The 14,856-nt window shown below is 39.8% G+C and overlaps 2 protein-coding genes across 2 annotated transcripts in view; both read left to right on the top strand.

The window, feature by feature from the left end:
• The first annotated feature begins 2,468 nt into the window (after positions 1–2,468).
• Positions 2,469–4,908, top strand: LOC115388672 (60S ribosomal protein L29-like). The gene is made up of 4 exons (XM_030091902.1): positions 2,469–2,499; positions 2,909–2,961; positions 3,611–3,675; positions 4,696–4,908. The coding sequence occupies exons 2-4, from the start codon at positions 2,925–2,927 to the stop codon at positions 4,822–4,824; spliced, it is 231 nt and encodes a 76-aa protein (XP_029947762.1). The 5' UTR covers positions 2,469–2,499; positions 2,909–2,924; the 3' UTR covers positions 4,825–4,908.
• A 2,170-nt stretch (positions 4,909–7,078) lies between these two features.
• LOC115388796 (isoleucine--tRNA ligase, cytoplasmic-like) overlaps positions 7,079–14,856 on the top strand; it is a 57,611-nt gene continuing 49,833 nt past the window's right edge. Inside the window, exons 1-7 of the mRNA XM_030092071.1 lie at positions 7,079–7,124; positions 8,990–9,113; positions 9,923–10,079; positions 10,174–10,293; positions 10,603–10,685; positions 12,810–12,927; positions 13,028–13,175. Coding sequence (XP_029947931.1) covers positions 8,995–9,113; positions 9,923–10,079; positions 10,174–10,293; positions 10,603–10,685; positions 12,810–12,927; positions 13,028–13,175 — 745 coding nt within the window. The 5' untranslated portion in view covers positions 7,079–7,124; positions 8,990–8,994. The remainder of the gene's footprint in view (positions 7,125–8,989; positions 9,114–9,922; positions 10,080–10,173; positions 10,294–10,602; positions 10,686–12,809; positions 12,928–13,027; positions 13,176–14,856) is intronic.

Below are 14,856 nucleotides of genomic sequence, written 5' to 3'. Positions count from 1 at the left end.
ATTCTGTATCTTTGATGCCATACATGATGGTAATTGTTTTACTCATCTAGATTATTTAGATTATGAAAACTTAATAAAGTAGTTAATAGTTTATTTTAATAAAGTCAATTTATGCACATGTATGATTTTTTTAATCCCTCTGTTGTAGAATTTTGTGAGGCAGAGCCAAAGATGAGATGTCAAGGTTGCTACGCTGTACAAGGTTTTTTTTTAGGATTACAATACAGACAAGTCAGCTGACTGAGAGTAAGACTAACATTCTCGCACATCTCCAACTTTATCTGCCACTGAATTAGTCAGCCCAGTTTAAATCGTTAGAAAAATTGTCTCTTCATCACATTTTGCTCCAGAGAGACGAAGTAGTCATCTTCACCGGTTCATGGAGACGCCACAGTGAGAACGATGGCATCAAACCCGATTTATAAAGGCTGCAGTAACATGAATATTCAACCTGCTTGTTTTCCTGAATGGATTCAGAGAAAAATAGAACTCTGAAACAGTCACGACTCAATGTTTTTCATTTCAAAGATTTTTTTTTTTTTTCCCCCCCAATCTCTGTCCAAACAACTGAAGTTAAGAGGCTAACACCACCACCCTGCTGAGGTATTAAGAGGACATAATATGGAATATAACAACACAAGAACCCTTTTCAGGCTACTGAAAAACCACAAACCTCGTTCAATAATTAGAAGAGGTTGCTGGTAATAAGCTGGTTAAATGGATTGTGGTTTTGTTTGGTCTTTTGTGCGTGGGGAGCACAGAGAGGCACAACAAGCGAGAGGTAAAGGGTACTCGAAAAACAAAAATAATTGCTTGTATTCACAAAGCCTCATTGTGTGGCTGAAATGAATAGCGATGGTAGTTTATAGACTTTCAGTGAATCACAGCCTCTTTTAAGTCAATGTGCAGCGCCTCATCACACACTGTATGTCATTTCTCTGTCATGTTTTTAGACAGCATGAAAAAAACATGAGTACATCGTTATGTAGAAAGTGTTGTCTAATCCAAAGCAACAAGAAAGTATAAAAGAGCCTTGTAAAATCTTCTAAAATTCAATGCTGTCGTTATTATTTCATGCTAAATTTTTGTGCATACTGAATGTGTTTCCCAGCCAACATTAGAGCGTTCGGCCATTGCGGGTTTAACATCTACTGAGAAATAGATCCTTTGTCGGTTTGTCCTCTCGTCCCATAATGGCCACATACCAAATACCCGTGTGGGCTTCATGCATGTACTACACCTGGTGTTTGTTTGTTGGGCCCTACCAGAGTTACATGCACAAGGCCCACCTCAAACCTATCTCTAAGTTTTATGCAGGCACCACATGGGGGCAATTTGGCCAGAAATATCATCTGCATGTGGGTTTGTCCTTGATTTTCATAATGGCTCCATACCAAATACCCATGTGCTCTCAATACAGTATTTATTTACTCAACCCGTGTGGGTTTTCCTGTCTGAGCCCTTGCAAAAATGTTCCAATATTGACCTACCGGTAACTATGAGGAGGTCCACACAGGTGGAACTACATGGAGCCCTCTCTGTTTGCCCATTAAGGACCCATGTGGGTTGGTCATTTTTAGAATAAAATAGAAATCCTTTATCAATCTCACAGTCATATTCTTTCAAAGCACTGCGCCACACAGAATGGAATAAGCTGAATAAATTGAAAAGAAAGTAAAACATCAAATTAAAAAGGATGACAATTAAATAAGACATAATATTAAATATTAATGGTACAGGATTTACAGTGACTCGTATAAGCACAGAAAGGATGAAGCTAACAGATAAAAAGAACAAACACTATTTACAAAGAGTCTTTGACTCTGTGTTGCATTTTGTTGGTACGAGTCTGTTGCTGAAGTTGGTCTTCCTACTCACCAGGAAATCATGGAGGGGTTAGAGACAATATTCAGGATGGACTTCGGGCTCTTTGTTCCTCCTCAGATGATGGTCCACCAACACCTCCTTGGTCTTCGTGACACTGAGCTGCAGACAGACCTGCTCACGCCAAGTGACAACGCTATCCACTGTCGTCCAATACTCATTTTCAGCCCATACCCAATTGGTACTCAAGTAATCCAACTATAAACCATGTGGAGTCCACAGATGTGTGTTGGCTGGTTTATGGTGCACATTATTGCAATTTAATACTCTTTGTTTATACTTATAGTTATGATAGAGAAGGAATATCAACTCAGTCCATCAGTCAGCACACAGGCTCATCTAACTTGTCTTTAATGACTGAAGTTTGGTGAAAAAGCTGGGTCTTATTATTGGGAAAATAAATAAGGAAAATGAGTTTAGGGGCGGAAAAAAAATTGGCCGCTTGAGAAAAGTCAGAATTTTGTTGTGGTTTAGAGCGACACCATGTGGCCGCTTCTCATGGTTGTACCAGAATCCACCAGCAGGGCGGCAGTGTCGGCGAATAATCCCTTTATTCTTCTTCTACGCTACGCAGCTTATTCTTCCTCTTCCGGTTGTCGTCTGTTCGTGTGGCAGGTATCCCTTCTCCCCATGTTTACTAGCTGTTTTAATCTTCATCAATCCGCTTGTGTTTCACATGCAATCACATAAACCTAGACTGGCTTTGATACGGACGCTTGTTGACTGTATATTTTTGTCATTATGGCTTAGATGAGGCTCTTAATAAAGAAGATGAGACACAATTGAGCAGGGCTAACACTAATGCTAATGTAGCTTCACTCGTCCGCTTCACACCAGACGGCATGTCTTGATTCCCGTTAATTTAGTTATAATTCTCTTGCAGTCTAGTGTTTTGAATTATATGACTGCCAACACTGAAACGTGGTAGTACTTTTAGAAAATCCATTTGTTTACGTTTTCCAGCCGGCTAGCAGCTCAGACCTTGCTTCTCTTTACGAACCGCTTCTGTCCTGTCTTTTCTCAGATTAACCTCCTTAAAGATGGCAAAGTCAAAGAACCACACAACTCACAACCAATGTAAGTACAAGTCCTGAATTCTAAGAAACGTGAACAGTATAAACGGTGGGAGTGCTATTAGCATTAGACTCATAAACTCGTAAAAAGTTATTGAAAACTGTTAAGGTTGCAGAAGCCTTCTGCCAAAATTAATGCTATGCTGTTTGTTCTTATCCTAAAAATGTTAAAATGAAACTGTGCCTAAGTTCTTAATTACTGATATAAAGTCATGTTTAATCCACCTCACCTGATCAGTGACACTGGATTAAACACTGGCCTTTACTAGTATTTGACACAGTCCTGAAACCCACACACTGCTTGTGTTCTGTGGTTTAGGGGCTTTGCAGCCTGCAAATATTTTGAGGGTGTAAGTATAAAATAAACTTGACTGGGTAAGGAGCAATGAAGCTGCTTCAAAGACCAAAGCTGTTTTTATATTTAAAGTGGCCAAGATCTGTCACACAATACTGAAGGTGTTCAGTGAGTCTGTGGCGATGAGTGCTTTCATTCTTCTATGCTTAAACTGGTCATCGCTTAACCCTGTGCATATCAATATCTAGTATTTATTTTGCCTGTTGCAACACTGCAAAGAAATTCCCTCCGGTGTTTCTATTTTATCTTTCAAGAACAAGGTTATTGGCGATGTTTTAACTGTGTCTTCTTTTAACAGCTCGCAAAGCCCACAGAAACGGCATCAAAAAGCCCAGGACTTATCGCTGCGAGTCACTGAAAGGGGTGAGTAAAGTTAAAATCATGGTTATCTTGCATTAAAGATGTGCGTTTCTTAATATGAAGCAGCTTGGAGATAGAGCTCTGAGATAATGTGGTGTTGGCATTCGTGTTAAAACCCCTTTATGTTCATTTTCTTGTAATTCATCCTTCCTGCCTCTGAAATGGTTACTTGTTGGAGTTGTTGTCTCAGCATCTTGTTTTTCAAAATGAAAGACTTTATAATGTAACGCATGTGTTTTTGAAGGAGAAATCTTGAATCTAAGTTGTGTCTTGTCAAGATTGAAAGTAATGCCTCAAGCAAATTAACATTCCTGCAGCAGTACAGTGGTGAGAGACAGTGATAGCACACGGTTAAATGTTTGCTTACTAAGTAAATCATAATGCAGAAGATGTAGGTAGCTGAACTTATTAAAGTTATGCTGTGCAGTATTTGAAAGTGTGATGTATTGCAGAGCCCCAGTCAAGGAGAGTGTTCTGCAGCGCCAGACAAGAAACTGAACAGTGTTAATTTATTGGAGCTTCATGATATGTTTGGATACACCTGAACCCCTTGATCCCTTGTTTGTGGGTCGTCCTGTTTGTTGCTCTATAGTGAGAAATTTTAGTCACTTTTAAATCTTAACTGTAGTTGAAATGGCTGTACAAGATGTTTTTGACCAAACAGTTCTCTTCACAAGTCGATACTATTATAATGCAAATGTTGCCTTGTTAACGGGTTAAATTTAACAATTGATTTTTATGTAAGGTATAAAGACTACAAAGATGGCTACTTCTGTTTTCTGGTGAACATTTGAAGAGCTAAGACTAATTGTGGAGTGAACTGGTTTGTCAAGATGTCGTATTTGTTGCCTAAGTTTAGACCACTGTCAAGGTTTTATCGTTGATGTACTCTCTTCATCAGATGGAGCTGTCTGGAGCTTAGTTACATCACATGAAATGAAATCATTGTTGCTCCAACATGTTTGCCTTGAAACACTGTTTTCCTCTGTCTGCTCACTCAGTTCATTTCTTCTCTCTTTGCAGGTTGACCCCAAGTTCCTGAGGAACATGCGTTTCGCTAAGAAACACAACAAGAGGGGCATGAAGGCAGCAGCGAAGGCAAAGGCGGCGGCGGCGGCCGCAGCACCGGCACCAGCGCCCGCGGAGAAATAAGCCACTCTCCTGTCACCTTTGTAATGTCAACGTTCCAGACTGCCACCATCATCACAATAAAGCAATGCTTTATTAACAAATCAACATCAGTTTGTACTGTTTTTATATCTGCTTCTCTCTGTTTTGTTCATTTGAAATTAGCATTACTGTTTATGAATCTGAATGAACACAAGTAAAAAATTAAAGTCAGGTAAGTTTGACTAATTTCCTCTCAGGAGCTGAGAAGAAATGTGTTGATGCAAAGTCTTAGCATTGTTATAAAATGAAAAAGGAAACAAGTACAAATTGGAATATGCTTCGAACTGATGCCATACTCCAGTCTACAAGAACAAGGTTTACTTGATTTCTTGTGGATTTTTTTTCCAGTGTCTTAGTTTTGATTGATTTCTTTTTCTCCATGACTGCTTGAAGTGCTGTGACAGAATTTCAAAAATCAGTTTTTTTTTGTTTTTTTTTTGTGTGTTTGGTGCAGCACATTTAAGATTTAATGAATGGGCATGAAAACAAAAGCAATAGGATGCCGCAATCAAAACACGACAGTATAAAAGCATGTATTGATGTTTTTTGTAAGTGATGTTGCATCACAGCCCCTGTACAATAAACTCCTTACATTTGTCAAAATTTACATTTGTTGATTAGCCTGCTGGAGGAAGGAGGCAAATGTAAAAATTATTGATATTCCTGCTTGAAAAAATGTCCTAAGGCCTTAGTAGCAGTCTGTAAGAAGAAGAATCAAAATAATAGCTTCAGAAAAACATTTTGGAACCTCTACTTTGTATTGTATAATACTGAACTATACTGAACAGATATAATAAAAACACATTTGCTTAGAGACAACAGTAGACCTCAAAATTTAAATTCTTTTTCATCAGCCCCCAGAGACTTAAAAATTAGTAAGAGAATATTTTTTTTTTTTTTTTTTTTTTTTAATGGTACTTTGATTTAGATGCAATAACATTTGAAAGATAAGTGATAAATTTCCACATACAAAATAGTTAACTCATAATGAATAGATATCTTTGGTGGCTTCATATTCCGAAGCTTCATCTTTCTGGGACTTCTCATAATTTCTGGCTCCTTCTGTCAAACCCTTCATCCAAAATGCTTTCTGAACTGCAACATTAACTCAGCCATATTTGTGATCCGCTGCAAGTGCTCATCCATTAGTTAAAACTTTCACAATTTTTTTAACATAGTTTTGCTTGAAATCATTGTGAAATTTTTAGTGCTGGGCAACGATTAAATTTCTTAATTGCGATTAATCTCATAGTTTTTCTGCGATTAATTGCATTATGCACATAAAACAATAATGAATTCAAAAGTACTCTGTAATGATCATCCTGCCCCCAGTCAGGGACAGGGACTTTGTTTTTTTGCAAGAATTTTGCAAATAGCAAAATTTAACAATAATAATTTTACAATTTATCAAATATGATTTATAGTAACTTAAAAACGTAAAATGCCAAGTCTTTACCAAGATTGCCACCCCTGACCCCCCCAACACACACCCACACACACCAGCAAGGGCAGAGCAGAGGAAAAACGAAGTTTGTTATGAGCACACACTTCCTCAAACTTCATTCTATTTCTGACCTTCAGACAGAGAAGGCAGAATAAATTCAGTCAAGCTGAATTGTGCCTCGTTAAGACAGATTGTGTGTTGACGGGAAATTTACTTTATTTTGAGTGTTTTCAGCTCCTGAAGACTGCCCAGCGGGCGGAAACGATCTGCCGGCAAAAAGCGCGATTTAAGTTTCACTATTGTTTTTGTCATATTTGCGCCCCTCATTTCAGTTTGTGCCTTACACCAGCCTTATCCTTGTGATTTTTCTGATAATTCGGCTGAGTTCAATATGGCAAATAATGAGGAATGGACCGTGTTTCACCGCAGAAAGCGCAGCAGATGTGTGTGCGTTTTTGACGCTCAGCTGGAGCACAATGTGTGTGTGTGTGGGGAGCGTTAACGCCTAATGAAAATATTTGTCAGCGTTAAGGAAGCAGTGCGTTTAACGTGCCCAGCCCTAGAATTTTTTTTAATTTCATTACAATTTGTGTACAGATGAACTGTTTGTTTTTGTAGGATTTGGTCATTTGTTTCAGTTTCTCCGCAATTTCGAGCCTCTCATCCTACTATATTTTTAAATACATATCCATATATCTCAGGATTGGATCTCCACCGTCTCCTTCACGTGTGCTTTATGTTGAAGCTGCAGATGAGCTGTGCGTCATGACGTCACGTCCGCTGACGCCGTGACACACGCTTGCATCATTCCTGCGTGCCGCCGGGTGCAGACAGCCATGTGAGTATCTCCACTTAAACTCTATATTTTTTCGTAAAAAACAAAACATTTCAATACGACCACGCTTTTCTTCACAGCTTTTATTGTGCGAATGTCTGAACCTTTTAATAGACTATACTGTGAGTTAACTCACAGAAGCAGCTAGCTTAGCTTACCTAGCTAACAACAAGGAGGCGTCATTCATGTTAGAAAAGTGATTTTGTAAATCTTCCGTATGACTTCAGATAAAGTTTCTCATTGTTCTCGGTTGTTGTCACAACACGTAAGATTTGTTTTAATTCGCTTTTCTTTCACTCTGTTGACTAACTCCCAACAGGCTTTTTGTTTTAATTTGACAGGCCAACTAATAACACGTGAATCGATTAATTCAAGACAAATACCTTCACTTGATCATAGCTTTGTTTCAATGGTGCCAAACATAATGCCCGTGGACCAAAACTGGCCAGTAAGAATCTCCAGTCCGGCTCGAAAAATGACCAGCAGATTGTTAAACAAATTCAAGGAAAGCATTGACGGTTAAGGTTAAGGATGTGAGCAGAGATGTCAATGGTTCTTCAAGGAAACACCGCATTAAATATGCGCATGACATACCAGCCATCATATGGAATGGGAGCCAATTTCAGTCATTAAAAATGAAGTCTAACAAATAAAATTGAGTTGATATGAATCTATCTAACCTCGAACCATGCTGCCAGGGTGTTTATTAGAAGATTCATAATTTTTAGAGATATTTCACTGTGTTTTGAATCAGCAGGTTTCTGTAAAATTGACTTTATGTTGAAATTGCAGTCATTTTCCACAATAATTGTTTGGTTTTATGAAAATATAGACATTTTCATTACATACACTCTATGTCACAGCAAATAAAAGCTTGAAAGTTTAAGTTTAAAGGTTATAATGGCACTATTTTACCGGTCTGGTCCACTCAATATGAAATTGGACTGTATGTCATGTGTTTGACACTCATGCTTTACCCTAACATTACAAAGGTATTGTTCTTTAAAGCTAGGGTAGACGATGTTGTCCAAAAGCAATTTTTGTCATACTGAGTGAAATGCTCCTTCCCCCCTGGGAGAAGTCAATACATTATGTGGACGGAAAAAATCTGACAACTGTAGCGGCCAGAGGACAGTAAAAACTCCGACCAATCGTAAGGCGCGGACCGCTCTTAAGGAACCAATCAAATCCCTTCGCCATTCTACCAGCCTCCTGCGCGTGCATTTCAATGGCGTGTACTGGCCCTGGTTCAGTGCGCGCGCGCGTTGCCAAGGTGCTCGCGGCTCGCGTGAAAAATAGAACGGAGCGGGCGCTGCGCTCCTATGCGCGTTGTGTGTGGTCAGTCAGAAAGGTTAATAACACTGGAGGTGATCACAAACTCCGTGCGCGTGGCGCTTCCGCGTCCAGTGTGTTCTGTCCCAACGGGAGCTCCTCCAATGGGGTGGGAGCTGGGCGGAGCCTTGGGGAGATGCTACATTCGTGCTACATGCTAGTTTTCCAAGATCGCCGACCCTAGCTTTAAGTTCATCCTGACATAATACACTATAACAACAACTTCAACTGTTTTTCTTTTGTTTAATTTAAAATAAGTAGAATAACATTCTGAAAATGTTCACATTTATTGAACCATGTTCTTGCAAAGAACAGCATGATGTTTTTTAAGCTAAAAAAGTGCAATTTCAGTGATGCTCGGCATCTTTTACCCATCTGCATTACAGCTTTCAATGAATCTTCAAAGGCACAAAACATCTCCTCAGGTGTCTGGAACTGAACAATTTAATGTTTTGTTATGTACTTAGGTTGTGATTGAGTGTGACTTCTCTCTTCTGGAGTGTTTTGGGTTCAACTTTTGTTTCATGTCCTCACAGTCAAAATGGTGGAGCCGGTTCCAGAGTCTGTCAACTTTCCTTTGGAGGAGGAGAAGATCCTGAACCTGTGGGACGTGAAGGACTGCTTCCAGGAGTGCCTCAAACAGTCCAAGAACAGACCCAGGTAAATCCACTTGTGCTATTATATGCATGCATTGGTTCAAAGCAGAAAGTAATCATCTGAATGCTGGGAGTGGATAAAGATAATTGGAATTCATTCCATCAGTCAATTGCCAAGGAAAATATCTGCATTTCCTGGTTAGCCAGTGTTACTTTAGCCTCAGGTGACTATCTGTCTGTGAATGATGCCCTGTGATGGTGAAATGTTGAAACCTGTTCTCTGTGCAACGTTGTTCTGATCAGTTAATAATGCATCTATTGAAGGCCAAGGTGTGGTGTAAAGTTTCCCAAATCTGCTTGTGGTTTTGGTTGAGTGAGCAGTGAGCACATCAGTTGTTCCTTCAAAATCCAGGAATGAGTGAGGATGTTCACTGTTCTCAACACTTGAAATGATGCCACATGCATTTGCGGAAATATGTGAGACGTGTACGAGTTTTCAAACAGCTTTGTTGTGATTTTTGTTTTGTGGATTAGATAATTGAAATCAGACTAAATGAGAAATTTTGACAATCTATGTATTAAATAAACAGGACCAGGTCACATGAAGCTTTTTGGCATTGACAGAAAAAAATTTGGGCAAATTTTTCATGAGTGCAACCCACACTCCGCTGCTCATCCCACAAATACATGTTCCTTTCAAACCACTGTGGAACCAATCAAGAGGACATCAGCAGGCTGTTCCGTGGTATAATAATTATCACCAAGAAACATTATTGCAACAAATAGAGAATCTACACACTTACCACAGGGTTTTATCCACAAAGCTCCCATGCAAGGTGACTGCAACCTCTTCATCTTCAATTGTCCCACCAGGTACACCTTCTACGATGGCCCTCCCTTTGCCACCGGTTTACCTCATTACGGTCACATCCTGGCCGGGACCATCAAGGATATTGTGACTCGCTTTGCCCACCAGAGCGGCTTCCACGTGGACCGCCGCTTCGGCTGGGATTGCCACGGCCTGCCTGTGGTAATGATTTCTCTCACTATTAACCACAAGATCTGCTCAAATCTGTAAAATCTGTGGCTTAGCTTTGTGTCCCATGTCCGCGGTGCTTTTGTAGGAGTACGAGATCGATAAGACTTTGGGGATCAAAGGACCTGAAGACGTGGCTAAGATGGGCATTGCTGAGTACAACAAGCAGTGCAGGAACATCGTCATGAGATACTCCAATGAGTGGGAGGTGAGCACGGATTAGTTTGGATGATAAACAAGAAAGATGTAACACAAAGTGGCTTCTGACTATTTCAAGACAGACTATTATTACTCAATTGGTCGTACATTGATTCAGCATAATAAAATATGTTTATACTGTGTTGGGAAACATCACGGAAAGTCTTAAAAATTCAGTGCTTGTGTTGATTCTGTTAGGTGTGGATGTCTGACACTTTCGAGTTGTGAAAAAGACATACCTGAAATGATAATGAAACTCTGTGACTGCAGAGATTGTTTATGCCTTTTAAGAATGGTATTTGTTCTCTGTTCAATTCAGACTTCAGTGAAACGAATGGGCCGCTGGATTGACTTCAAAAATGACTACAAGACTCTTTACCCGTGGTTCATGGAGACCGTCTGGTATGGACTTCTTTCACTGACAGGATTAAAATGTCCACTTTGTAAAGTAGTAATGTCATTTTAAACCAAAATTATCTTCACACTTCTGGTGAAAGCACCTTTTGACCCAAATGATTCCCTCCTTTCCTCTGGCCCTGCACACACCCACTATAATAGATTGTAAAAGTCTTCTGGCTAAAAGTATCTGTCTCTCTTGTCCAGTTCACTTCGCCTCTGTTACACACAGTGATGTTGTCAGCTGTATTTGACAGACAACTGGAGTGCAGAAGTTACTGCTGGTGATTAAAATTCATCTAACTTTTCTCCTCCAGAGAACAAGGCAAAGTTAATGTTTGAGCTTAATTTTATACAGGAAAGGTTGACTTATAATTCTGGTTTGATGAACTCCAGCATATTTTTGTCAATTGAAATTCAGCTACATTATCCAGACATAGCTGTAGTTTGAAGCTTTTTGTGTATTTGAACACACTTACCCTGAGGTGTGCATTTCTTTTTGAGGAAAAAATGATTTTTTTTTTGCTTTTTGTCGTGGTTAATATAGAGTTGTAATCATGCACATGGCTGTTCTTGCACTGTTAATGTGGAACAGGCATCATAACCTCTGCTTGTCGGTGAAGAATCTGCCTTGTCTTAAAAGGAAGCTGCACTTCTTGCAGCTTTTTAAGACTTTTAAACTCAAAACTGAATAAGAGGTTATGAAGTCTCTCTATTTAAAAAGAATTGATGAATTCTTTCAGTGGTGACCTGAAGCATCTTAAAAACTTCCATCACATCACACACCTCAAGAAAAGAGGATATGTGGAAAACACCCATGCGTAGACTTTGAGTAGAGATACATGAATAATGTTGTACTTTTCTTAATGGGAATTTCCTTCTGGTCACTGCAGCAGATGCTCTTTTTCCTGTAACTCACTGTATAAATGAATCTCCTTCCTCCTATGTACCTTTTATCTTCTCTTCACACACGATCAAACCATCCCAACCTCGTCTTTGCCCCCTCTCTAATGTACTCATTCTCAATCTTGTCCCTTCTGGTCTCTTCCATCAAATTCTGATTCTCACTTTAGTGGCTAAGTGATTTGCCAACAGCAGAAAATCAAGAAATCCTGCTGCTTTTTCCTCACTTTAGTGTTTCTTAAACTCCTTTCTGACTGTTATCCTCAAGAAGAAATGACTGGCAGCCAGATTTTAAAATGCCATTTGCATGATTATTAAGTGTGCACTGCCATAATCTGTTGCCCCTTTCAGCAAATTGCCCGTTCATTTTGACCCGATGGCAAAGTAATTATGTCTATCTTTGACATAAATTAGCAGCCTGGACAGTTTTTGAGAAAAACCTGCCAGCAGTCTTGTAAGGTTGGAGCAGGGAACATTTAACATGCACAAATGTCAGAATTGAAGAGGACCGAATTAAGTCAAAGGCTGCAGCAGGGTAGAACATAAGATTAAATGCTGATAGAAATGCACGTCTGTGCGTGCCACTCTTCTGCTCTGATAGACCTCATCAACCTGATAAACCGGAAAACACAATGACAGAAACAACTCGAGGTTCCTTATCTGTACGGCGTTGATTCCATTTATTCAAGATGTGATTTATGGTCATTCAGACACGTTGAATGCAAACTGAATTCTTAATCCATCATCCAGCAGTGTGTGCATTTTCATGAAGAACTTTCATGTATGTATGTATTGACAGTAATTTAAATTTCATGTAACAATACTATTTGATATATATTGATCTACAAGTGAGCTGGATTCCTGGTCCTCCATGCTTCACTGTATCCACATATGAATTGTCACGTTGTGTAGTTTTTCAGATTGGCAGTCAAGAGCAGCAGACAGCAGGATCTTTGAGCTCTTTAGGAAGAATGTGCTAAAAGTTTTTTTGGCTTTCTGTCCACATACAGAAGCATATCAAGTGCTAATATGGTAAGATGGATGAAACCTGTTTGGACTGTGGAAGGAAGCCATAGTGTTGAGTGACATGAGACACACTCACGGGATTCGAGAGTCACCATTTGATCTGAATCGCATGTTTCTTTTGTAGTGTGGGAGGAAACCAGACCACTCACAGAAGACTCATGCAGGGAGAAGTACGCCTTACTGACATGTTTTCTTTTCCAGGTGGGTGTTTAAACAACTGTACGACAAGGGTTTGGTGTACCGAGGTGTTAAAGTCATGCCCTACTCCACCGCCTGCAACACCCCCCTCTCCAACTTTGAGTCCAACCAGAACTACAAGGTTAGTGGCATCACGCAGCAGCATCAGTGGCTGTGTCACATGTGGATGAAGTTTTAAAGCGACGTTAACCGAGACGGTGCATTTGGTGTTGTGTCTGCAGGACGTTCAGGATCCCTCCGTGATCGTCAACTTCCCCCTGATTGAGAACGAGCAGATCTCGTTGATTGCCTGGACGACCACGCCGTGGACGCTGCCGAGCAACCTGGCCCTCTGTGTCAACCCCGAGTTACTGTATGTCAAGGTCAAAGGTGAGGAGAAACAGAGCAAACTGCTCATGTGAAGGACCTCTGATGTGTTCCTCGTGTTCTTCTAGTCGGCATAATTTGAGGTCATTATCAAAAACACTCTTGTTGCCGTCCTCGGTACTTTTTTACTTAACAGCAACATAAAGGAAGTAACTAAACCAACACACATCCTGCTGACGGGCTTTTTTCCTGTGGTGGATTACGTGAATTACCAGCACAGGTAGTTTTGTTGAACAACGCTGCTTAAATGCTGAAGCCCGAGGCAAAAGGTTTGTGATGGGAGCTCTCCTGTCTCTGATGGGTTCAGTGTTTTGGACCGTGGTATCAGCTGATGGATGTTTTTGTTTTTCCTCGAATCAGAAAGTACAAACAAGAAGATATTAGCAGAGATGGAGTGCTCTCTGGGTAAATTTCACCAAGAGAAAAGGATTTTTTTTCACCATAATATGTTGGTGGGCTTTTTATTTTTTGACTCTAAATGAGATTGTTTTCTGTTGTTTGCACATCATAAGGGAAAAGGAAAGGATTTTTCTATAACCAAGCAGATGCTGGACAGCAAGATGTTCATTGAATGGAGGAATCCTGTCAGGTTAAATTAGCTTTGCTCACGTATTCATGTTCATACATTTCCCAGAAAACTACACAGCGAAGTCAAACATTTGGTGCTGACCAAAATGTTTATAGTGAGTTCGTCCATCCAACTTTTTCCACTCATGTTGCCATGGCAACAGGTTAGGTGTGTAAACATCATGATGGTTCAGGAGTCGAATACAGAACAAGCTGAACTCATTTCTCACCCAGTCGGATGAAAGGATATTAACCTGTCAATAGCAGCAACTCTAAATGTTTTACCTTAAGAAAATACATCCATCCTGAATACAGTTTTTAAACCTGAAAAATGTCAGTTTGTATTATCATCTGTGAAAGTATTACTCTTCAAACCGATGCTTGCAAACGCCTGTTGTTTCTTAGAACACAGGATGTCTGCAGGCTTGGAGATTCATGTAATTCCAGACTCAGCATCACGTTGTGGCTGTGATGCTAACGCTGATGTATCTGGATTTCTCTGCTGTATCACTGATATCTTGTCAGGTGTAAGGATTGCATGTTTGTTCCAGTGAATTTACTGTCTGACTGCTGTAGTCATAGCTGCAGTGTTTACCTACAGCATATGTAATCGGATTCTGAGTGAAAGTATTCAGAATTTTAATGATACCAAAAGTTCTTGTTGTCACTTTTTAGAGTTTTTTTCTCGAGTGTCTCCAATCATCGATTATCCAGCTTTATCCAGACTGAGATCCTGGTGTTGTTACCTCTTCTAACACAAAGTGAACGTCAACATAGCGCCTGCTCTAGTTGCTCGTCTATTGCAGGACCAACAAAACACACATTAATAAAAAATCTGAAAATATTTACAGAATGAAATAATGATGTAACTCTTAGCTACAGCTCTTGGGTGATTAGACTGCATTAGCTTCAGCAAAGTGTGCATGCTGAAGTGACACGTGTATTACTAAATTAGAGTGATGAGATGCCCTGGTGAGATAAACCATCTTTATTAATAATCCGTATCGAACTTGAGGGGTGACATACAGCTGCAGTCCCAGCTGAGCCAGACCAGTAAACTAACCTCACACAACCTTCAGTTACTCAAAGTTTAGTGCATGAAAAGGTTCAGGATGTA

Source organism: Salarias fasciatus, chromosome 5, assembly GCF_902148845.1.
Source record: "Salarias fasciatus chromosome 5, fSalaFa1.1, whole genome shotgun sequence".
NCBI lineage: Eukaryota > Metazoa > Chordata > Actinopteri > Blenniiformes > Blenniidae > Salarias > Salarias fasciatus.
The sequence above is the reverse complement of the archived record's forward strand: the minus strand, read 5'-3'. Positions and strand labels throughout refer to the sequence as shown.

What these genes read in the sequence shown, in the direction of transcription:
- LOC115388672 (XM_030091902.1), top strand. Translation starts at nt 2,925, where the DNA reads ATGGCAAAGTCAAAGAACCACACAACTCACAACCAAT. An exon ending in CCACACAACTCACAACCAAT is followed by an intron (nt 2,962 to 3,610) that starts GTAAGTACAAGT and finishes TTCTTTTAACAG; the next exon opens with CTCGCAAAGCCCACAGAAAC. An exon ending in GCTGCGAGTCACTGAAAGGG is followed by an intron (nt 3,676 to 4,695) that starts GTGAGTAAAGTT and finishes CTCTCTTTGCAG; the next exon opens with GTTGACCCCAAGTTCCTGAG.